Source organism: Staurois parvus, unplaced genomic scaffold (assembly GCF_062004578.1).
Source record: "Staurois parvus isolate SC_StPar_1 unplaced genomic scaffold, SC_StPar_1.0 ptg002545l, whole genome shotgun sequence".
Classification (NCBI taxonomy): Eukaryota; Metazoa; Chordata; class Amphibia; order Anura; family Ranidae; genus Staurois; species Staurois parvus.
The window spans coordinates 53,213-78,250 of record NW_028320341.1 but is presented as its reverse complement, the minus strand read 5'-3'; the positions used below and the strand labels follow the sequence as shown (position 1 = coordinate 78,250).

Sequence of the window (25,038 nt, the reverse complement as noted above, 5' to 3'; positions counted from 1 at the left end):
GAGGGGAGGGGGTAGTAGAACAATAGGAAGTGGCTGAGGGGGATGAAGTGGCTGGGGGGGATGAGGGAGAATGGCCGTTAGGTGAGGGTGGGGTAGGCTTCCCTGAAGAGATGGGTTTTGAGGGAGCGCCTGAATGTGGGGAGGGAAGGCGACAGTCAGATGGATTGGGGCAGTGAGTTCCAGAGGATAGGGGAGGACCTGGAGAAGTCCTGCAGTCGTGCATGGGAGGAGGAGACGAGGGAGCAGGATAGAAGGAGGTCCTGTGAGGAGCGAAGGGTACGGGTAGGGCGGTACTTGGGGATCAGGTTGGTGAGGTAGTCAGGGGCAGTGTTATGAACGGCTTTGTAGGTCAGGATTAGAAGTTTCAATTTGATGCGTTGGGCAATCGGGAGCCAGTGGAGGGATAGGCAGAGGGGGGTGGCAGAGGTGGAGCGGGTGGTGAGGTGGATGAGTCTGGCCGCTGAGTTCAGGATGGTCTGGAGCGGGGAGAGCCTGCACTTGGGTAGGCCGGTGAGAAGAGAGTTGCAATAGTCAAGGCGTGAGATGATGAGGGAGTGTACTAGAAGTTTGGTGGTGTCTGGGGTGAGGAAGGCACGTATTATGGCAATATTGCGGAGATGGAGCCTGCATGTGTTTGTAAGTGATTTGACATGAGGTTGGAAGGAGAGGTTCGAGTCAAGAATGACGCCAAGGACTTTGGCTTGCGGGGCGGGAATGATAGTGGTGTTGGTGGTGGTGATGGATAGGATGGGGGGAGGGGTGTGGGCAGGGGGAAAGACGAGGAGTTCGGTTTTGGAGAGGTGGCTGCCCATGGATAAATGCCACACTTGCGTAAACTCACACAGGCATAAATCCCTAAAACATAAGGTCTGTTAGACAAGCTTTTCCTCCTATGAACTTGTATTGTAAAGAACTCCTTCTCACACTTATTGTAAAATCTGAGTGATCCATTTATTTTCTACAGAAATGGTGTTTTTTTTCCCCCTAATACTTTCAAATAGAAAGATTAGGCTATATAGAAAGAAGAAAAAAATAAAATTATATATTATATACACACATATATACGTACGTACGTACGTACGTGCGTGTCACACATGCATATATATTTTTTCTTATTAGGGATGAAGCAACTATTCGGCATAAATGATTAGAAAAATAGTTGTCAACTATTTTCATAATCGATTAGTTGGCCTGCATACAGAACGCATTATTTGTTTACATATCAGAAATATGCAGTGCAGCGCACATACACCTCAGTACACCATCCATACAGGTCAATATACACAGTGCAGCACACATACAGCTCAGTACACCGTCCGTACATCAGTAAGTGCCTGAGAACTTGTGAATGTGTGAGGAGCAATGCCTCATGGGACATGAAGTCCTGGGCAGGAGAAGGAAGTGATAAATTAAGCAGATTTTTTGTTTACTTTGCTAGAGGGGCACTCTGTACTATACTTTATGGCTTGTTATGGTGGCACTCCAAAGGCAGGAGGAGCCAAAAGCTCCAGTGGGGATCCCCAGAAGAAGAGAATCAGGGCTGCTATGTGCACAACCATTACAAATCAGGCAAGTATGACAAGTTTTTATAGTTAAAATGATTTTATCCACACACAAAAGTATCAGCCTATAGTGCTACTTTAATATAAAAAGTTTTATATTCCCCCTCCACCCTTCATATAGCTTCATGTCTGATTCCCAGTTAAAATACCCTGTATATCCAACTTCTGGGTATATTATAATTATATTCAAATATTATTTATTGAAAGGTTTTTCAAACATACAGAAAAGAAAAACATGGTAAAATGAGAATATAGAGTTCACTTAGGGAATCATAGAATACAAAAATGTAAACAGGCGTGAAGGATCCCCACCAATAGGCCGGGGATATTTTAGGTTCCAGATGTTTACATGAGAGGTATGCTCATTGTCTAGTGAACCTTTCTCGAGGTAAATAGATTTTAATTAGGGAAGAGATAAGAATTGGGAAGGGGGAAGGAAACAGGAGGGGGCGGCACAAAGGAATACTAGTTTCATATATAAGATCGGGTCGTAGTAATAGTCATATATTATAATTATGATATAGATATTATATATACACAGCGGGTAAAATAAGTATTGATCACGTCACCATTTTTCTAGGTAAATATATTTCTAAAAAGGTGCTATTGACATGAAATGTTCACCACGTCGTTAACAACCTATGCAATCCATACATACAAAGACACCAAAACAAACAAGTTCAAAAATTAAGTCCTGTAATAAAATGGAATGACAAAGGGAAAAATTTGATTTTTTTTTCTACATACTTAACTGTAAAATCCATTTCTTGGAGTACATCACAGGACACAGAGCCGGCTTTCTTGACTATGTGGGTTATATGCCACATATAGGTGCACTATATGGACACTGGCCAACCAATTACAGAAGTCCTCACTATATAACCCCCTCCCACACAGGAAGTACTTCAGTTTTTGTAGCAAGCAATGAATTTCCAGAAAGACGGGAGGGACCTCTGTGTCCCGTGATGTACTCCAAGAAATGGATTTTACAGATTGGGCTGGCTGATAGGATGTAGAAAAAAAAAATCCAATTTTCTTTATTGTACAGCACGGGACACAGAGCAGGCTATTCATGACTATCTGGGATGTCCCAAAGCAATAAAGACATTTTGAGGGGAGGGTGACACCATGATAGCCAACGCCAACAATCCCATAAGACCTATTTAACCGTTCTCAAGACGCTGTGGTCAAAAGGGAGAGTCCTCTGCGGCTCTCGCACCAACCTGGTAGAACCTTTGTGAATGTGCGGTAGAAAAGACGGTTGAGGCCTCAACATCACCTTATCATGATGTAAAGCCAGAAAAGGTTCTTTACAAGAAAGAGTTGCCAGTTCCAACACCCTTCTTGCAGAAGTGATTGGTTGAGCTGGAAGGTTTTGCTTCTAGGAGCAGAGAGCCTGGCACCAGGGGTTACTATTTTCCAAATCACTGGAAAGAAAATTACCCCTTCTCCAGATTCCGAACAATCACCAATTCAGACTCTGCAATACCCCAGGGACAAAGCCCCACAGCATCCACTGCTTGGAACTTCATGACAGAAGGTTCCTCTACAAAGACCTGGAGTTGAACCACATGCAAGAAACAGCTTCAACATAGATACCATTTCCTCATCCTGACATCAGTTGGTCTATCATGACATGCAAACACTGCCAGGTTACAGTCCACTCAGCATCTGCCTCTCCCTTCTGGGGCCCTTTAAGTCGATAATGTAGCGAACTATATTGTCTCCTAACTATGCAGTCCCACAGGGATTAAGGTTCATAAACATGTTGGTCTACAGTTATGCTAAGGAATCCAACCTTCACGGTGGGCTGTCATGCAGACCTTTAAGGATTCGTTCCCCATAATGTGGGGCCACTGCCTCGGACTTGTACAGCACCCTGCTGTAAAGTGCCTTGGTAAGTATTAAACTACACAGGGTTCTGTTATGCAGGGTCCAGCGCCGTAAGGCTGCATTACAGGCAAAACCCTGAGCATTCTTCTCCTTATCCAGTGAGGCTCAGGTATCATCTACTTTGCCTAACAGCTTTTCAAATGGATATGATTAAAGTCCAATTCTTTAATGGAACTGTTCTGGACCTTCAGGTATACTCCAAGAGCACAGGCAACACTTCAGTTACCATCCACCTTACAGACACTGGAAAAAAACTGAAGTACTTCCTGTGCAGGAGGGGTTATATAGGGGAGGACTTCCTCTCATAGTTCAGCCAGTGTACATTCAGCTATAGGTGGCATATAACTCACATTATTATTATTATACAGTATTTATAAAGCGCCAATAGTTCGCTCAGCGCTGTACATTACAAAGGGGGACAGAACATGTGACAGAACAATACCAATACAATGCAAAACATGAGGGGATCAAGGGCCCTGCTCTTTCGAGCTTACAATCTAGGAGTAGTCATGAATAGTCTGCTCTGTGTCCCCTGATGTATGATAAAGAAAATTAAACTTTTTCCCAGTGTCATTCCATTTTATTACGTACAACTTAATTTCTGAATGTATTTGTTTTGGTTTCTTTGGGTGTATAGATTGCATGGGTTGTTACAGACATGTGGTGACATTTTCATGTCAATAGTACCTTTAGAAATAGATTTACCTAGAAAAATGGTGACATGTTCAATACTTATTTTACCCACTGTATATACACCCATTGGCCACTTTATTGGGTACACCTGTTCAATTGCTTGGTAACACAAATTGCTAATCAGCCAATCACATGGTAGCAACTCAATGCGTTTAGGCATCTAGACGTGGTGAAGACAACTTGCTGAAGTTCAAAACAAGCATCAGAATGGGGAAGAAAGGAGATTTAGGGGACTTTGAACATGGCATGGTTGTTGGTGCCAGATGGGCTGGTCTGAGTATTTCAAAAATTGCTGATCTACTGAGATTTTCATGCACAACCATCTGTAGTGTTTACAGAGAATGGCCCAAAAAAGGAGAATGGACAGACCTGTTACTACAACATTCAGGTGGCAGGGTCAGAATTTGGCATAAACAATATGAAAGCATGGATCCATCCTGCCTTTTATCAACGGTTCTGGCTGGTGGTGTAATGGTTGTGGGGAATATTTTCTTGGCATTAGCAAGGTGTACACAATAAAGTGGCCGGTGAGTGCATATTACACACACATACACACTGTATATACACGATGCAAGTCATATTATTACTTCTACTGTTTCACTTTTATCTGCTGTTTTTGTATTATAAAAAAGGGCTATTCTTTTTTTTCTAACCCCATCATGACAGGTGACAAAGACAAAAAAAAAAAAAAAAAGCATGCTCTCTTATACTGCTCATAAGCGTATTGATTTATGTAGACGAATAATCATAAGAAAATTAATTGTACATTAAAGGAATGGACGAATGTTATTCAAAAAGTTTCCTTGCTTTTAACATTCAATTTTAAAATGAATGTCAATTTCTGAGTGAAAACCACATACACTGTTCGAAAACTGGTTTGATCGGGAAAAGTCTTTTCTGCTCCTTAGAATTTTCCTGTCATAGTGGTAAAAAACAAACGCCAATGACCACACTAATGGTTAGAAAAATCGAACAAACGTTCTTAAAACAATAATTTTCAAATGAAAAAGTCACTATTGTACGACCATCATTAGCTACCTGCTTATGACAAGGGACAATCTGCAAAACATAGTTTTAGATCTTTTTTAATGTTTTTTTTCTTTACATAAAAATGTTGATCTCTGAGTCTGATATGTACCACAAATTCTAATAGTACATACATCTCTTCTGTCTATTATTCTCAGAGTGAATTGGATAGTTTGTTCCCTATATCTATCTTTCTCTATCTATAAAATGGAGTGTGCAAAATCTGATGCAGCTGTGCATGGTAGCCAATCAGCTTATTAAATTTAGCTTTGACAAAAAATTAAAAAAAAAAAGGAAGCAGATTGGTTTCTATGCAGACTTTACACTCTCCATATAGATAGAGATATCTATCTACCTATATCTCTCACTCTATGGAGAGTGCAAAATCTGGTACAACTCTGCATTGAAGCCAATCATTTTCCAGATTGTTTTTTTTTTTTTGTCAAAGCTTAATTTAATAAAACGGATTGGCTACCATGCACAGTTGCATCAGATTTTGCACACTCCAGTTTTAGCAAATCCACCCCAATACATTTACAAGGCTCCTACTTTCAGTGCTTATGTTATGGGTTTCTAAAACTAAAATATTTTAGATAATTGCTGACCAATCTAAAAATGCACCAAAGATATAACACAATGAGGTATACAGGCGGAAGTATTTAAAAATACATAAATAATAATAAAAAAAAAAAAAACACTTTCTGTAGTGTACCTTGACCACACGTAAAGGTCTGCTTGGATTATTTTTGTCCAGATAATTGATATAGCCAGACAAAGAAACGCTCAGCAAGTAATCCCCCTGCCACAAGCATCCCAGTTGCTGATCCAGCGTATCTGTGCCGAGAGTGAATGTGGTGACTGCTGAGTTAGCCGCAACATCCCAGATTTTTGCAGTTTTGTCCCCAGACGCAGATAGAAGTTGAGTGCCGTCAGCATTCCAGCTAATCTGTGATAGAGGGGGAAGAGAGAATGGTTACAGCCTGCTGAACATCCAGACATACAACCCTCAGTAACCAGTGAATTAAACTGCACAGGCTTGATAATGTGAAAATAAAATTACTATAAAAGTGCATCTATACCTAAAAACAAACATTAAATATACTGCAAATCAAAAGTTCTTAGACATGGAGGCTGCATTAGTTTTCCAAATTCCCTTTTCTTTTACCTGAAATCATGCAAGCAACACCCTTTCTGTCCCTTCACGTTGCCTTGTAGCACACAATCTAGGGAGGAGCAGCATCGGAAGGACATACTTTAGAACACATCACCCTCTTCCCCATTACATAGATAGCTGGAAACAAATCTAACTGATATCAGTCAGCAGAGAACACAGGTAGTGATCAGCTAACTAGATTTCTGGCAGTTTCAAAAGGTATTTTTTGCACGTATTAGGCAACTCTAACACAAAACTTTCAATGGTATATTTCAACAGACCAAAAAAAAAAAAAAGTTTACAAATTATAATTTTTGGTTAAACTAATTTGGGTTATTTTTTTTTTTTTTTACAAAAAATATAATAGAATACATTTTGGCCAAGATTTATGATGAAATATTATTTATTTGCAAAATTTTATAAGAAAAACACTTTTTTTGAAAATTTTTGGACTTTCATTTACATAGCAAAAAAAATAAAAATCCCAGTGGTGAATAAATACCACCAAAATAAAGCTTTATCTGTCTCAAAAAAATGCTAAAAAATTCATATGGGTACAGTGTTGCATGACCGCGCAATTGTCATTCAAAGTGTGATAGCACTGAAAGCTGAAAATTGGCCTGAGCAGGAAGGGGGTAAAAGTGTCCGGAGTAGAAGTGGTTAAGAAGAAGGAAGTATCGTGTGTAAAAGAAATCAGGACTTACTGCATAAACACCTCCATCGTGAGCTTTTCCTGCGCCAAACTGGCCCACTTTCTCACCAGTTTTACCATCATATAAAAAGATCTATAAAGAAATGTAGTCATCATTAAAATGGTTGAGCGTTTGGTTAAGGATAGGACAGATTCATTCTCTTCCTGGAGCAGTATTCAACCCAAAAGCAAAAACATTATATTGAAGTTTACCAATTCTTAGATGTGACGGCTGCATTAGTTTTATTTTTTAGGCTTTCTTCTATTTTCATCTGGTGAACCTTCCAGCAAGTCTTGTTCTTCAAAAGAAAACGTTATCTTGCAGTTACAGGGATAAGACAAACCACCTGCAGGGGTGCTGGATCAGAATCAGCTTTCATTTATGTAAACCTTAATCCCAAAAAGGAAAAAACAGTTTGCTGGAGTGCGTCTTCAATTTTAGTGTATTTAAATCAGAGGAAAAAAAGCCTAAAAAGGAAAAAACAAATGCAGCCGCTATATCTGCTTGGCAAACTACAATATATTACATTTTTGTTTGGGGTTTAATAATTCTTTAAGTAATCCACAAACATCACAACCAGATTGAACAATACTATGATTAAGTGAGCTCATCCTTTGACTCCTTTCCCCTTCCTTTATATATGCCAAACGAAGAAAAAGTGAAATACAGAGCATCCAGAAAGTATTCACAGGGCTGAACTTTTACCACATTTTGTTATGTTACAGCCTTATTCCAAAATGGATTAAATTATTTTTTTTCTTCAACATTCTACAAACAATACCCCATAATGACAACGTGAAAGAAGTTTGTGTTGAAATATTTGCAATATATTAAAAATAAAAAACACATGTACAAAAGTATTCACAGCCTTTGCCATGACACTCAAAATTGAGCTCTGGTGCATCCTGTTCCCACTGATCATCCTTGAGATGATTCCACGACTTGATTGGTGTCCACCTGTGGGAAATTCAGTTGATTGGACATGATTAGGAAAGGCATAAACCTGTCTATATAAGGCCCCACAGTTAACAGAACATGTCAGAGCACAAACCAAGCCATGAAGTCCAAGGAATTGTCTGTAGACCCCCGAGACAGGATTGTATCAAGGCACAGATCTGGGGAAGGATACAGAAAACATTTCTGCAGCACTGAAGGTCCCAATGAGCACAGTGGCCTCCATCATCCGTAAATGGAAAAAGTTTGGAACCACCAGGAATCTTCCTAGTGCAGGCCACCCAGCCAAAATGAGCGATCGATGGAGAAGGACCTTAGCCAGGTTGGTAATCAAGCACCCGATGATCACTCTGAAAGAGCTCCAGCGTTTCTCTGTGGAGAGAGGGGAACCTTCCAGAAGAACAACTATCTCTACAGCACTCCACCAATCAGTCCTGTATGGTAGAGTGGCCAGACGGAAGCCACTCCTTAGTAAAAGGCAAATGGCAGCCTGCCTTGAGTTTGCCAAAAGGCACCTGAGGGACTCTCAGACCATGAGAAACGAAAAATTCTCTGGTCTGATGAAACAAAGATTGAACTCTTTGGACTGAATGCCAAGCATCATGTCTGGAGGAAACCAGGCACAGCTCACCACCTGGCCAATACCATCCCTACAGTGAAGCATGGTGATGGCAGCATCATGCTGTGGGGATGATTTTCAGTGTCAGGAACTGAGAGACTAGTCAGGATTGAAGGAAAGATGAATGCAACAATGTACAGAGACATCCTTGATGAAAATCTGTTCCAGAGCGCTCTGGACCTTAGACTGGGGCAATGGTTCATCTTTCAACAGGACAACGACCCTAAGCACACATCCCACATAGCAAAGGAGTGGCTACGGGCCAACTCTGTGAATGTCCTGGAGTGGCCCAGCCTTGAACCTGATTGAACATCTCTGGAGAGATCTGAAAATGGCTGTGCACTGACGCTCCCCATCCAACCTGATGGAGCTTGAGAGGTACTGCAAAGAAGAATGGGAGAAACTGCCCAAAAATAGGTGTGCCAACATTGTAGCATCATACTCAACACAATTTGCAGCTGTAATTGGTGCTCAAGGTGATTCAAAGTATTGAGCAAAGGTTGTGAATACTTATGTACATGTGTTTGTGTTTTATTTTTAAAAATTGCAAAGATTTCAAAACAAACTTCTTTCACATTGTCATTATGGGGTATTGTTTGTAAAATGTTGAAGGAAAAAATTAATTTAATCCATTTCGGAGTAAGGCTGTAACATAACAAAATGTGTCAAACGTTAAGCGCTGTGAATACTTTCTGGATGCACTGTACATGTCAGAGAGGACATTTGCCTTGTGACTTTGGACCACATTAAAGCAAAATTCGGGCATGGTGATTGGCCATACAGGCACAGCACATTGCATCCTACAAGAAGTAGATCACATGCTCACCAATACCCATAAGTACTGAATATTTCAAGGGGCTCCAACAGGTGAGGGAAGGGGAAGGTAATTATATAAAGTAGAGAGAGAAGAATATCCAATGACTTGTCACTTTGCCCCAAACGGGTATTGGTACATCAAATCACAGGATAACTGATTTGGAAGAAGATGGGTGTGACTAAATTTAAAGGCATTTTCCAGTTAGTAGCAAAAAAACAAAAAAAAAACATTTCCTCAAATCACATTGGAAGAACAAAGATATTATACAAGCAGCCCAATAAAAAATAACATGTCTGCACTATGATTATTCCTGGTGAATGGGAGTGACCATGCAGAGTGGGCACTATGCACTCGTTCAACATCAGCCCTTGCCAACATTTGGTTACCAGAGTACAATATACTACCACTATATACAGTACATTTGTTAAACCTTGAGATTCCTGGACTCTGCTTATTCCTTTTGGCTCCACATCCAAATCACTGTCCAAAGCTTGCCGCCTCAGGCTCTGCAACATCTACATTATATGCCCCTTCCTAACCAATGACACCACAAAACGTCTAGTTAACTCACGCCTTGACTACTGCAACTCCCTCCTGAAGTACCTTTACATAGGCTATCCCCTATTCAGTCCATCATGAATGGTGCCATCAGACTCATCCACCTCACCAACTGCTCAGTGTCTGCTACCCCTCTCTGGCAATCCCTCCACTGGCTTCCACTCACCCATCAAATTAAATTCAAAATACTAACCAATAACAATTTACAATGCTATCCACAACTCAGCCTTCAGCTACATCACTAATCTAGTCTCTAAATACCAGCCTAATTGTTCTCTCCATTCTTCCCAAGACCTCCTGCTCACCAGCTCTCGTTCCCTCTTCCCATGCTCACCTCCAGGACTTCTCCAGAGCCTCTCTCATCTTCTGGAACTCCATACCCCAATCTGTCCGACTATCTCCTACACTGTCCACTTTTAGATAATCCCTGAAAAATCATCTCTTCAGAGAGGCCTACCCTGCCCCCTCCTAACAACTGTATATGTATTTTCTCCATCAGCTCATCCCTCACAGTTATTACATTTTGTATCTCTTGAGCCTCCCTCTTAGACTGTAAGCTTCAAAGAGCAGGGTCCTCTGTACATAGTGACACTACCGCGCTCTATACCTGTGAAATAGAAAGCAGTAGTGCAATATCTGTAGTAGCAGTGTGTCCAGTCTTGGAATGAAGATTTTTTGAAAAGCAGTTTTTGGTTTCTAATGTACCTGACCATCTGCACCCGCAGTTGCAAATCTGTTTCCATCAGGTGAAAACCGCACACAATTTACAAAACGACCATGGTCCTGTGTTTGAGAAAAGAAAAAACAAACATTTATCACGTTACACATTAAATACAATTTACAAATTTGCTCTCTAGCTCCCTTCTCACCTCCTCCCTTGCTTGCCTCCAGGACGTCTCCAGAACATCTCCCATCCTCTGGAGCTCCCTACCCCAGTATGCCTGGTCAGCACCCACCCTGTCCACCTTTAGGCGATCCTTGAAAACTCACTTATTCAGGGAAGCCTACCTAAACTCCACCTAAGAACTGTACTAGAGTCACCTTATCAGATCATCCCCTGCAGCTGTCACCTTTTGTATCACCTCCCTTTCCTTTAGATTGTAAGCTCTAGGAGCAGAACCTATTCCTTCTGTATTGAACTGCATTGTAATTGTACCCTTTATATTGTAAAGTGCTACACAAACTGTTGGAGTTCTATAAATCCTGTATAATACATAAGAATAATAAATAATAAAACTGACAGAAGAAAACCATGCCAATGAAATGAATGATACACAACACTCCACATGTTTCAAAACAGGATGGCTCCATATACATTTTCAGCTTCCCTGGAATTTTTACATCTAAAACAGGCTGTTAACTTACTGACGTCAAAACCAGGAGAAATTAAGTGGGCAGAAAGGTCCACATTTTTGTGAGATGATCCCGTTTGAGAACAAAACCAGAATTTGTTTTTTCACCTTACAGCAGAATGCCTTCCACCACTTATCTTTCTAGTTAACTATCATGCTGTGCCTGGCATGTATTCAGTAGGAGAGAGTTACTGCTTCCAGTGGAAAACTAATGATTAAGTGACACAGGATACCTACTCTACTTTTCTGCATAAATTAGTGGCATCACTTGTCACACTTAGGTCAGCTTACAAAAGAAAGTGAATTAAGCAGACGCTGTATAATGATATCTTAGTCGGAACGAACACACACACCACGAATTTTAAGTTGTACCCAAAATCAGATTTCTCCGCTTTGTGTGAAATAAAGCAGGTCTAACGTTAGCCATACACAAACAGAATTCTAACATGTTCCTTCATCCACGCTCAACAGCATGGCTACAGTAATCTCAGTTGTCAGCTATTGTATTCAAGCAGCCACAACACCTGCGGCTGCTTGAATACCCAAATAGTGACTGCATCTGATACCATGCGGACACTGTTGGACCAACAATTTTCTACCCTGCGTCTGTTTTTTCAGCAGAAGTTTGCTGAGCATGATGGTGCAAATACAACCACACTTCGCTTGAATGTCAACCAATTCAGTTAGCTTAAGGGCCATGTTCTCCTCTGGGAACATGTTACACCTGTATTTAGGGTCTAACATGTGATATACACCTAAGCACCCCCACTCCAACCTTTTAATTTGGAGCAGATTTGAATAATGCAGTGTACAGGTGACATGCATTTTGGTGGATCTATCTCTGTCCTCACCAACTGAACAGTAGAGCAAGACAAAATAGAGTAATGATTTGAGACAAACATGGTAATTACCCAATAGCACAAAAAAACGCCCATAAGATTGGTGTTTTCACACTCCCCATCAGCAAGTGACAAACTGAGAAGCAGACATACCAAGCAATCATATAGTTTGTCAGGGAGCAATCATTACACCACACATTGTCCATGAAACTTGAATGTTAAGGCTACTTTCACACTGATAAGTGTGGCATATGTGTTTTGCTGCTTTTTACCTTGTAAACTCAAAAATTGTGTTTTCCCATTTACTTCAATGGGGGTGTGTTTTTGCTATGTTTTTTTTTTTACCTGCACGAAAAATGCAGCAAGCAGGATTTAAAAAAAAAAACGGACCGGATCGACAATGGATCATTGTGTGAAGAGTTCTATAGGAATACATAATCACACGTTTTTCTTCCCCTTTTTTTAAAAACGCAAAAGCGGAAGAAAACCAGATCAGTATGAAAGCAGCCTAAGAGGATGTGAATATCAGGAGATGAGCAGAGCTTGGGCTTAACTGTTCACAAACTGATATGAGACAACACCAGCTTCTATTACACCTGCTTATTACAGGTCTGTATAAAATCCAATTTAAGAAGAAAATAACCAGCGTCATAAAGGAATTGAGCTATTCCATAGCTGTAAAACAGGACTTTATAAAAAGTGCTTCGTTCTGAATGAGCATTTATTTTTTGCAGGATGCAGCTTTTTTTTTTTTTTTTTTTATTTCCTATTGTGTCACATTTCTAAATTACGATTGTGCTGTGCACATTTTCTATAGAGAACTAACGCTCTGCAAGCACAAGTTTAGCGCTCAGGAAATGTTTACTGAATGAATAATATGCATTCATGTATACATAAAACATTACATTGCTGACATTTTGGAGGGATATTCTGTATTCTACTGAAAGATGCTGCATAAAGCCGAACAGACGGCTTTCCCTGTAACATGCATTCGGGAGTCAGATGGAATCAGGCAGCAAGAGAATAAATTATTAAGCGGGGCAACTAGGACTGAATCACTGGGGACACAAACAGAACACAGAAAGGGTAAAACAAAAAAAGACCTCCATGTTGTATGTCTGCTCAGAGCTTGCCAGCTGGGAATTATAAAAGCATATAATAATTAACAATGAAGGAGCGGCACAGACTGTCTAATGAGGCCTGGCCCTGTCACTACAATGTGTACACTGCTAAGTGACACACTGCGTCTTGTTGCAGCAAACATCACATTTGAGACTGGGAGGGGAGGCCTTCCAAATTTTACAAAGTTGGAGACATCAATGGACCCCCCACGGTAGGCAGCTGAAAGGCTCAGCTATAATCAAAACTTAGACTTTCTGGAGTATAGGACAGTAAGAGATAGTGGAAGCCAACAACCTAAAGTTTCATGTCCGGCATACACTCAGCAACCCTCTGAGTTCTCATAGATGACGGTCACCATGCAAAGCCAACTATGTGCCATTTACATGGGTGCAATATATGAATATTCAACTAGGAGTAGTAATAACTATTCAAAATTGAGCTTTGCCCAACAAAGATGTCTGAGCATGTTGAAATCTTCCGTTTTAGAATTCTCCTAGTTTTCAAAAGGAGATTGATTACATGACCAAAAAAGTTTTTTTCCTTCTTGTTCAACAATAGAGTCGCAATAAGAAAAATGAACAGCCAATTTCAGCACAGATCATGCTTGTGGGAGTGCTTCCTGACACTTTATCACTTTCTAGGTTGTTAGGGGATTAAAGTAGACCACCCAAAAAAAAAAAAAAAAAAAACCACACACACCATATGTAAAGCAGCATTAAAATTAAAGAATTTCTGCTCTTATGCTTTCCTACCTGTCCAGCAAAGCCCACAAAATAACTGGTGATGCTATCAGACAATTCAGCCCCATGTCAAAACAATGGTGGCCTCTGGATGGACAATTATGTCAACATTGCCCCATCACGTCTGCAGTGTTTGTCTGACAACAAAGTGTAGACCAACAAGATATATTCTCTACAACAGACATGCTCATAGCTTGCCTATCAGGTGCTGGCCATGCTGTTTCAATAGCCAAGAAAGAGTTTAAACAGCGTTTTTACACACCCTCCCTTATTGAGACAAATATGTTGCTCCCTCACCTACATACTATTCCAGATGACGAGATTTAAAAAAAAAAAAAAAACAAACAAACATGGGATTAAATTACTGTCTGGCATATATCAAGTTGATATTTTATGCAGTTTCAAACAGTTGCAAGAAAAGTTTGATTTGGGATTTAAGGATGTTGGGGAGTGAGCCTGCTCAGGCATCCCCATTGAAAGCTGCTTGCTCTGGGGGCACTAGGCAGGGGTACCAGCAGGGGGACCCGAGAAGAAGAGGATCGGGGTTGCAAAAACCACTGCACAGAGCTGGTATGACATGTTTGTTATTTTTAAAAATATCTGCCTTTAATATCACTTTAAGGCTAGGTTCACATATATGCAGTATAGGAGGTAGATGCGTTTTTGAAACCCAGTTTCCTAGAGTGTTTTTTATGAGTTTTGCAATTTTGTGATGTGTTAAAGGCCAAATTCACGCTTAATAAAAATAAATGCACTTTTTTTTGCAGGTAAAAAAAAAAAAAAAAAAAAGTTACTGTATTTTTCGCTCCATAAGACGCACTTTTTCCCCCCCAAAAAAGGGGGGAAATGTCAGTGGGTCTTATGCAGCGAATATAGAGCGGACAGTCCGGTATTCCCGCCGCCACCATGTCAGAATCCCGGGCCAGGCTGTTCTCAGATGCAGGACCTTACCTGTTCCTTGGTCCAGCGCTGCGCAGTCTTCCCGAATGGTCCGGCGTCTTGTGGGACACGACAGGTCCCAGAAGACGCCGGGCCATTCACAGTGCAGCGCTTCTCGCGCATGTGCAGTGGGCACCCAGCTATCACAGCCGGGTGCCCACAGTAAAGGGAGGACAACTCCGCGGAAGTGGGAGCGGGTACCTGTCAAATTCAGGTACCCGCTCCCCCTCCCTCCCTAAAGGTCAGCAGTCTCTGGTCATCCCCTGTACTGCGTCCGCAGTCTCTGGTCATCCCCTGTACTGCGTCCGCAGTCTCTGGTCATCCCCTGTACTGCGTCCGCAGTCTCTGGTCATCCCCTGTACTGCGTCCGCAGTCTCTGGTCATCCCCTGTACTGCGTCCGCAGTCTCTGGTCATCCCCTGTACTGCGTCCGCAGTCTCTGGTCATCCCCTGTACTGCGTCCGCAGTCTCTGGTCATCCCCTGTACTGCGTCCGCAGTCTCTGGTCATCTCCTGTACTGCGTCCGCAGTCTCTGGTCATCTCCTGTACTGCGTCCACAGTCTCTGGTCATCTCCTGTACTGCGTCCGCAGTCTCTGGTCATCTCCTGTACTGCGTCCGCAGTCTCTGGTCATCTCCTGTACTGCGTCCGCAGTCTCTGGTCATCTCCTGTACTGCGTCCGCAGTCTCTGGTCGTCTCCTGTACTGTGTCCGCAGTCTCTGGTCGTCCCCTGTACACGTCCGCAGTCTCTGGTCATCTCCTGTACTGTGTCCGCAGTCTCTGGTCGTCCCCTGTACACGTCCGCAGTCTCTGGTCATCTCCTGTACTGTGTCTGCAGTCTCTGGTCATCTCCTGTACCGTGTCTGCAGTCTCTGGTCATCTCCTGTACTGTGTCTGCAGTCCATTGGTTCAGAATATTTTTTTTCTTGTTTTTCTCCTCTAAAACCTAGGTGCGTCTTATGGTCAGGTGCGTCTTATGGAGCGAAAAATACGGCAATTTTTTTTGTTGCGAAGCTGTAAATCACTGCACCTGCGATCAGCAGATTGGGGGGTGGGGGAACAGGTGGAACATGTAACATGTTTCCAAAAGGTGAACTAATCCTTTAATGTTGCTAGGGAGGAGGTGTCTGTTATGCAGGATATCACACCAAAAAACACATGCACTGTGCTGCACCTTTCCAAAAACTCACTAGTGGAAACAGCATAGATGTGAATTTCACTCAGAGGAACTAATGTTAGATGGACTGTAGTGCATTTCTGCAAAATCGCATACCAAAAGTTAATAAAAATAAACTTAATGTTAATTTATTTAAGCTTTAACATTTAAATATTTTACAACTGTTGAGTACAATATTAACCGCTTCCCATTCGCCCTATAGCAGTACTGCTACAGGGTGGCACGGTTGCGCAAAGTCACATATACACACACACACACACACACACACATATATATATATATATATACACATACACACACATATATATACACACTGCTATTCACGGCCTCGGCTGTCAATCACCGGGCCTAGATGGTGATTACTCACCAGCACCCAGTGAACGAGGAGCATTAGTGACGGAGGGAGACAACTGTAGGTAAACAATACAGTTCTCACCCACGTCAGCTCCTGCACACTGCTATCCATGGCTTTGCATAGCAGAGCCATGCATAGCAGTGTGCTTACAGTGAAACACACACACACAGCACAGTTAACCCTTGATCGCCCCACGTTAACCCCTTCCTACCCAGTGTCATTAGTACAGTGTCAGTGCTTTTTATTAGCACTGATCACTGTATTGGTGTCACTGGGGATGCCAGTGACACCAAGTCAGTCCCCCCCAGTGTCAGAATACCTGCTGCAGTCCCACTAGAAGTCGCTGATCGCCGCTATTACTAGTAAAAATAAAAAATCCCAATATATATACCGCCATTTGTAGACACTAAAACTTTCATGCAAACCAAATTAATTTACACGTATTGGGATTTTTTTTTAGCAAAGACATGTAGCAGAATACATTTTGGACTAAATTTATGACGAAATTTGATTTTTTTTACTGGACATTTTTCCACTTCAAAATTAGACAAATCAGACAGATTGGCTGCCCAGCCAAGTGTTCACATGCTCTTTTTTTTATAAATTTGATTTCTTTTTCTAATACTGCCAACTACAGTTGCAAGAAAAAGTATGTGAACCCCTTGGGATTACGTGGAGTTTTGCATGAATTGGGCATAAAATGTGCTCTGAACGTCATCTAAGTCACAACAATAGAAGAACACAGTCTGCTGAACATAATACTACACAAACATTAGATGTTGCCATGGTTTAATTGCACAGAACATGTAAACATTCACAGTGCAGGGAGGAAAAAGTATGTGAGGCCCTAGCTTAATGACTTCTCCCAGAGCTAATTGGAGCCAGGAGTGAGCCAACCTTGACTCCAATCAGTGTGATGGTATTGGATGTGTTGCTGACAGCTGTCCTGCCCTTAAAAAACACACAACTGTTTTGGGTTTATTGGTTTCAAGAAGCACTGTCTGATGAGAACCATGCCTCGCAGAAAAGAGCTCTCAGAAGACCTACGATCAAGAATTGTTGACTTGCATGAAGCTGGAAAGGGTTACAAAAGTATCTCCAAAATCCTTGATGTTCATGTGTCCACGGTAAGACAGACGGTCTACAAATGGAGAAAGTTTAGCACTGTTGCTACTCTCCCTAGGCGTGGTCATCCTGTAAAAATGACTGCAAGAGCACAGCGCAGAATGCTGCATGAGGTAAAGAAGAATCCCAGAGTGTCAGCTAAAGACCTACAGAAATCTCTGGCACATGCTAACATTTTTGTTGACACATCTACAATAAGGAAAACATTAAACAAGAATGGAGTACATGGGAGGACACCACGGAGGAAGCCATTGCTGTCCAAAAAGAATATTGCAGCACGTTTGAAGTTTGCAAAAGAGCACCTGGATGTTCCACAGCACTACTGGCAAAATATACTGTGGACAGATGAAACCAAGATTGAGTTGTTTGGGAAGAACACACAACACTATGTGTGGAGGAAAAAAAGGCACAGCACACCAACATCAAAACCTCATCCCCACTGTAAAACATGGCGGAGGGAGCATCATGGTTTGGGGCTGCTTTGCTGCCTCAGGGCCTGGACGGATTGTTGTCATTGATGGGAAAATGAATTTCAGAGTTTATCAAGACATTTTGCAGGAAAACGTACGACCATCTGTCCGCCAACTGAAGCTCCGCAGAGGATGGGTGATGCAACAGGACAATGACCCAAAGCATACAAGTAGTTCAACAAAACAATGGCTGCAACAGCACAGAATACGCCTTCTGGAGTGGCCCAGTCAGAGTCCTGACCTCAACCTGATTGAAATGCTGTGGCATGATCTTAAGAGAGCGATGCACACCAGACATCCCAAGAATATTGCTACACTGAAACAGTTTTGTGAAGTGGTCCAAAATGACTCCAGATCGTTGTGCAGGTCTGATCTGCAACTACAGGAAACGTTTGGTTGAGGTTATTGCTGCCAAAGGAGGGTCAACCAGTTAAGTCCAAAGGTTCACATACTTTTTCCTCCCTGCACTGTGAATGTTTACATGTTATGTGCAATTAAACCATGGCAACATCTAATGTTTGTGTAGTATTATGTTCAGCAGACTGTGTTCTTCTATTGTTGTGACTTAGATGATGTTCAGAGCACATTTTATGCCCAATTCATGCAAAACTCCACGTAATCCCAAGGGGTTCACATACTTTTTCTTGCAACTGTATACAGTACACCCTAAACTAGCACCTGATAAGTCACTGCATCTGAAAGTGATGCAGAAGGGAAAAAAAAACAAAAACAGATTAAAAAAAACAAAACAAAAAAAAACAAAACACGAGGTGTAAAAAGCCATGAAGAGTCAGATGAATGAGAACATTCCAGCAGAGTCCCTCAATCTACACAAAACAAGCCTCACAGCAACTTCCTGTAATTTGCTTAACTCTCGCCTTTCACATCCGATGCCAGGCAAATATGGAAATCAAGTCATAACTTATTTAGCATCGTCTGGGTTATTTAAGTAAGCAAAACCGGAAGACTACCAGAGACGAAAGAAGAAAGTGAAAATGTGACTGGGAGGTGCTTACAAATGTACTGTAGTAGCAAATCCCAGAATTACGGCGAACTAGGAGCAGGCTTGGAAAATAGAAGACTGATCTTCTGCTGTGTGAATACAAAGACTTGTCAGTGTCAAAAATAAATAAAATAACAATGCTTACATTGTTTGGATAAATACAGAACAATTTGATCCATAGCACCTTCCAGGTCACAGAAGCATTTTTGGAATATATATCAAATTAGAGGGGAATAAACCGAATGACATTATTCCCTGGGTGCATGTCAGCCTTTTTCAAACATGGTGCTGTGGCACCCTGAGGTGCTTTCTGGATTCTGAAGGGGTGTCTTGGCAAAAATGCCATAAAAATTTGCCAAAATTGTCTAAAAATTGTGGACAAACCAGCGAGTGGATGAAGCCTGTCTGTCTTTTTGTCACACATAGCCACAGGTTTCCATTGTGCAGCATTACAACCTTGGGCACCATAGAGGCCAGCCACTGGTATCCTAACACCCGATGACATCACTGGGTGATAAGGACAACATTAGACTCCTGTACAGCATCCTCATTTGCCCTTTTCCTGCTTCTCTCCATCAGCACTGGGGTAACAGAGTGAGGAAAAACGGAGTTACACTGGAACCAGTGTCAGTACCAGGGTGCAAATTTAGCGGTGATTTGTAAAAACAAATCACCTCCAAAGTGTGTGTGGATGTTGCTTCGTTATGTAAAACTTCTAGTTTAGTTTTTAACATTAACAATGGGGTACCTCAGGATTGTGCCAAATTTTAAAGGGTGTCTTGACTGAAAAGAGCAGAGAAACACTGATCTATGTAACCAAGAACTACTGGGGATCCAGATCTCTAATTTGTCTTCACAATGTAAGTTAATTGTATTTATTCCCTCCCCCCCCCCCCACCCACAAAACTCATAATTTTTGTATGCTGTGGGCTTGCCTACAGCACTACACATCGATTAGGTCTAGATAGTAAATTGCAGACTTTAGGAAAAATAAAACCCTGCAAGGCAAATGGAATAATGTGATAGCACATTGTGAAATACTCACCTTAAAACAAAGCCCTCCAGAGGTGCGCTGTCACCACTGACAGGGCTTCCATTCAGGATCACTAGCTCCAGTCCTTTGAATGGCTGAGCCGCGATGACATCACTCCCACACATGTGCACAGGAGCCCGGGTTTAAAGCACAGCGATCTGAAGGGACTGCACGTGCATGTCGTTCCTTTGCATGTGCTGGTGATGTCATCGGCTGCATCTAGTGTGAAAATTTCCTAAACAGTGCAAGTTTAGAAGATATTCACTGTACCTACAGATAAGCCTTATTAAAGGCTTAGCAGAAGGTATGTACAAGTTCAAAAGTAGAGCTTACTATCACTTTAAAAAAAGCACCTAAAAATCTTCTGCTTATATAATTTTCCCTACCTGAATAACCTGCTCTGACCCCACTTATAGTAGCTGAATCTAAAAGGATTAAAACATACACTAATATATATATATATATATATATATATATATATATATATATATATATATATATATATATATGTCCAGCTTGTGCCAATGTAACAATGTATATACCATACATGGCTGATGCCCCTGGAAGCTGGAAATCACTGAAGAAGATACTGCTACTCCAGTGATCTTCATTTGCTTCCTGGTCCTGTGCTGAGCGGCTGGCTTGATGCACTGTGAATACGGAAGTTTGGCCACTCTGCAGAGGTGCTATTCCATTTTCTAAATGAATGTGAAGCGTTCGACTGGACAAGGTGGAAAGGCAATGTCAAGCTGGGCCAATGCAACTATGTAAAATATCTTTAATGTGCAGGATTTACTGTGAGCAAATGGTACCATTTGCATGGTTACATTTATCGCTGTTCTTTCAAGTTAAAAAGATTTCCTCTAACTTTTTTCCCTATTGTCAAAGTTGAACTCCAGCATAAGAAAATCTTATCGAAATACAAGGAGCATGTGTATTTCGTCCATATCTGGTCAAAAATCAAGCATGAAACATTTCCTTCACCTTGATTCTGTGTAAGAGCTTCCTGTAGTAAAGACCAAATATTGCTGCTCTCACTCCTTGTGCAGAGTGACTGGTCCTGTACCTACCTTCTACTGTAGGTTTTTGCAGGCAGCCTGTAGTGGTCAGAATTGCCGTCTCTCTCCCAGCTTTGCCCTCTGCACAGGCTATGTGCAATACAGGGAGTTTTGAAAGGTACACGCTCCCACTTCTGCTTTGATCATCTAGGCCAGGGGTGGGAAACTGTGGTCCTCCAGCTGTTGTAGAACTACAAGTCCCATGAGGCATTGCAAAACTGACAGTTACAAGCATGACTTCCAAAGGCAGAGGCATGATGGGACTTGTAGTTCACCAACATCTGGGAGGGCCTCAGTTGCCCACCCCTGATCTAGGCAATCTGAGTGGAAGTTCAGCCCCTAACTCCCACTTTGCCCACAGCCTTCTGGGACATGTCACAGAAGGACTATTCACATGCGCAGTGGGCAGCGAGCTGTGAAGCCGGCCACAAGGAGTCACAGCAACCTTCCCTTTGTAAACATGCTGACGCTAGGGTTCTGAAAACCAGTGAAGAACCGGCTCGGGTGAGAACAACCCTGGATCTTTCGATGGACAAGTGTCTTTTTTTTTTTTTTTTTAAGTCAGCAGCTACAGTAATTTGTAGTTGCTGACCTAATTATTTTATACAGCCTGAAGATCCTCTTTAACCCCAATTTCTGACTGGACAGTGAAAGGAGAAGCAGCAAAGTGATGAGCTCATCTCTTGCAGTCTTGTTTCTTTTCCGATCAGTATCCTCCTTGGCAGCACATGAACTGATTGGTTGCTTTTACTACTACTTCTCTCTCCAGCCCAGGTGCACAAGTAATTCAAAAGGCTGAAAGCAGGTCATTAAAAAAATGCACTTCGAGATGTATTCATGGTTACAGAGCTGTATTATTTCGTGTTTTCCTTTGCAAATCGTATTTTTTAGCATTCAGATCAAAACAAACACTTACTGAAGCTGTAAACTTGAACTTGAAAGGTGGTCCCTCGAAGAAGGCGGAGCAGTTGTCATCACTGCCAGTCACAAGTCGATAGGGACGGGTCTGTTTGATATCCACAGAGTTGATCACTTTGCTGTGTCCTGTAATGTCACCAACAGATGAGCCACTATCCCAAAGAAACACTGCACCAAACCTAAAATGGAAGAGCAAGAATATTAGTTCTGTATCTTTCACGTGACAAACTGTCAGTTCATACCACCTCATTACCTAAAAATTTAACTTTTTTTGTTCATTTGCATTTTCATAATATGTAGAGGCCTACAAGTAGGGAGATATTAAAGAGCCCTGTTTAAACCACTTATGTATTCATTACAGAATATATTGATTAAAAGTGTTCCCTAAATGGAGCTTGCTGATTTAAAGGTAGAAGTGCAAAGGTAACCTCTGCAGTTAGCTGTTCCTTCACTATCCAATTACAGCTTTGAATGAACCACATGGCTTTACTGCAGTGCAGGAGATTAAATGGTCAGGACAAGCTGTTTTTAATAGAAAACTGAACAGATTTCAACATTTTTTGGTAAGCAAGAGCTGCACATATGAAACACAAACAAGAGATGTTTTACCCATCATAGATTTGTATCTATATCCATCCAGCCTTTGGATTTACACAGCTCTGCCCAACAGTACATCCCTGTCCAACAGGGCACGAGACCTGGACTTTCTCGGTGACAGTTTTACTTTCGCATACGAACTCGTGTCCTCATGTCACTCTGATCTCGGTCAGCATGCTCCTTGCAATACAGCATGCCCATTTGGTTCCCTGTGTTGCTTTTCCCTCTGTATTCTGATGTACAGGAGATAAGAAACCGATAGCCAGAAAAAAAAACAAGCACTCACAATGCTTGCATTCATATAGAGTTGCATTAATAACACAGGTCTGCAAAAAAATTTCTCAAGAGCTGTTTTGGTTATTCCATGTAATCTTTATGTTTTTTGGTGCGCTGAATCCGAACATGACCTCCATTTTGTCAGAGGACATCACGTTTCCTGACAATTTAGGTAACTATGTTAAATAAGGCAATACCTCAAAATAAATGGAAATAGACTTATAACATTAAAGTTATTACAATTTTTTCATGAAAATCCTTTTTTGAACTGAAATGAGCTCACCTACACACACTGAACTCGATTCTTCTTCCCTGTGAGGCTCCTCTTGGTGCATTTACGCTTGTGAGTAGCATCTGGAATGTCTCTCTGAAGCATCCAACAGTAGTCTGCCATCATTGTAATGCTCCATTTTCCCTGGTATCTCCTTTCCATCTCTTTAATGTCTTGGTGGAATCGTTCACCTTGTTCCTCACTCACAGCTCCCCCCACATTTTTAGGAAAGTAGTCAAGGTGGGACTGGAGGAAATGCACTTTCAAACTCATCAGGCAACCTAAAGCTTGAAATGCTTTCAGCATTCGTCCGACGATCTTTTTGTAGTGAGGATCTTTGTTATTGCCTAAAAATTTCTGTACGACGTCTTTAAATGCAATCCACCCTTCTTTTTGAGGATCAGTCATGGTATTGACAAACTCTTGATCAACTGTAAGCCTTCTAATGTCTGGTCCGACGAACACACCTTCCTTCAATTTTGCCTCCGACAGGCCTGGAAACTTGGTGACCAAGTATTTGAAGCATTCTCCATCTCTTGGACGTGATTTTACGAATTGCTTCATCAGTCCCAATTTTATGTGGAGAGGTGGTAGAAGAACTTTATGGGAAGGTACCAAAGTTTCTCGGAGGACATTTTTTTCACCGACTGTTAGCACCCTCGGCTGCCAACTCTTCTTGGTCCAGTGATTTTGTGGGTCTCGACTGTCCCATAGACACAGAAAACAAGGGTATTTGGAATCCCACCCACTGGGTTCTTCAAGAAAGATTAACCCCTTCTACCATTAGAAGCAGACTCAGGGCTGAGGCTTACACATACAGCATGCTGCCGAGTATCCCAGTAGTCAGACATGTCACTCAGAGCAGCACTTGTATTCACCCCCTTTGCAGGGGGGGGAGGGGCAAAGATTGTTTACCTGCAAATAACAACAAAGGGCCAGAAGAGAACTAGGGAAATGAGGAAATAGAATTTTTTTTCCTAAAACTTGCTTAGCTTATGTATATATTGCTGACTAGAGATGAGCGAATCGAAGTATCCGAAGTGGAATTCGAGTCGAATATCGGAAAAATTTCGATTCGTGCCGAATCCGAAAAATAGCCTAATTCGGACGCGCGAATCGAAATTTTTCAGAAAATGGCGGCTGACATGTGCGGCGACGGAGCGGGGATGTCTGGGAAGGCGCGCAGACAAGCCGCGCTGACCCATAATGCATTCCTCAACTACATGTGATCGCATCAGCCTATCAGCAGCCAGCCAGCCAGCACTCTGTAATGGTCGAGCTATAAATAGCGGCCATTTTGGAATTCTTCATTTGCCTGCAGTTATTGAACAGAGGCAGACCGCTCTGTACTAGGGACAGGGACAGAGTTAGGGCCACAGAAACGATAATTGGGGACAGAGAAAAGTTACTTAGGGACAGAGAACCATTACTCAGGGACACAGACTTGTTAATGAGGGCCACAGAATCGTTATTTAGGGACAAAGAAACGCTAGTTAGGGCCACAGAATTCATAATCAGGGACAGACAGAATTGTTACTCAGTGCCAGAGAATTGTTACTTAGGGCCACAAACGTTATTAGGGCCACAGAATTGTTACTCAGGGACAGACAGAATTGTTACTGAGTGCCAGAGAATTGTTACTCAGGGACAGACAGAATTGTTACGGAGTGCCAGAGAATTGTTACTTAGGGCCACAGAAACTTTACTTAGGGCCACAGAATTGTTACTCGCACAGACACAGAATTGTTACTCGCACAGACACAGAACTGTTACTGAGGGCCACAGAAACTTTACTTAG

General features: G+C 41.8%; 1 protein-coding gene across 1 annotated transcript in view; it reads right to left on the bottom strand.

The window, feature by feature from the left end:
* Positions 1-5,763: 5,763 nt before the first annotated feature.
* The window catches only part of LOC149430663 (WD repeat-containing protein 1-like), a 67,442-nt gene continuing 48,167 nt past the window's right edge, over positions 5,764-25,038 (bottom strand). The window contains exons 5-8 of the mRNA XM_089666125.1: positions 22,095-22,275; positions 10,673-10,750; positions 7,032-7,112; positions 5,764-6,120 (exon numbers count right to left, since the gene is read on the bottom strand). Of these exons, the coding sequence (XP_089522251.1) occupies positions 5,764-6,120; positions 7,032-7,112; positions 10,673-10,750; positions 22,095-22,275 (697 nt within the window). The remainder of the gene's footprint in view (positions 6,121-7,031; positions 7,113-10,672; positions 10,751-22,094; positions 22,276-25,038) is intronic.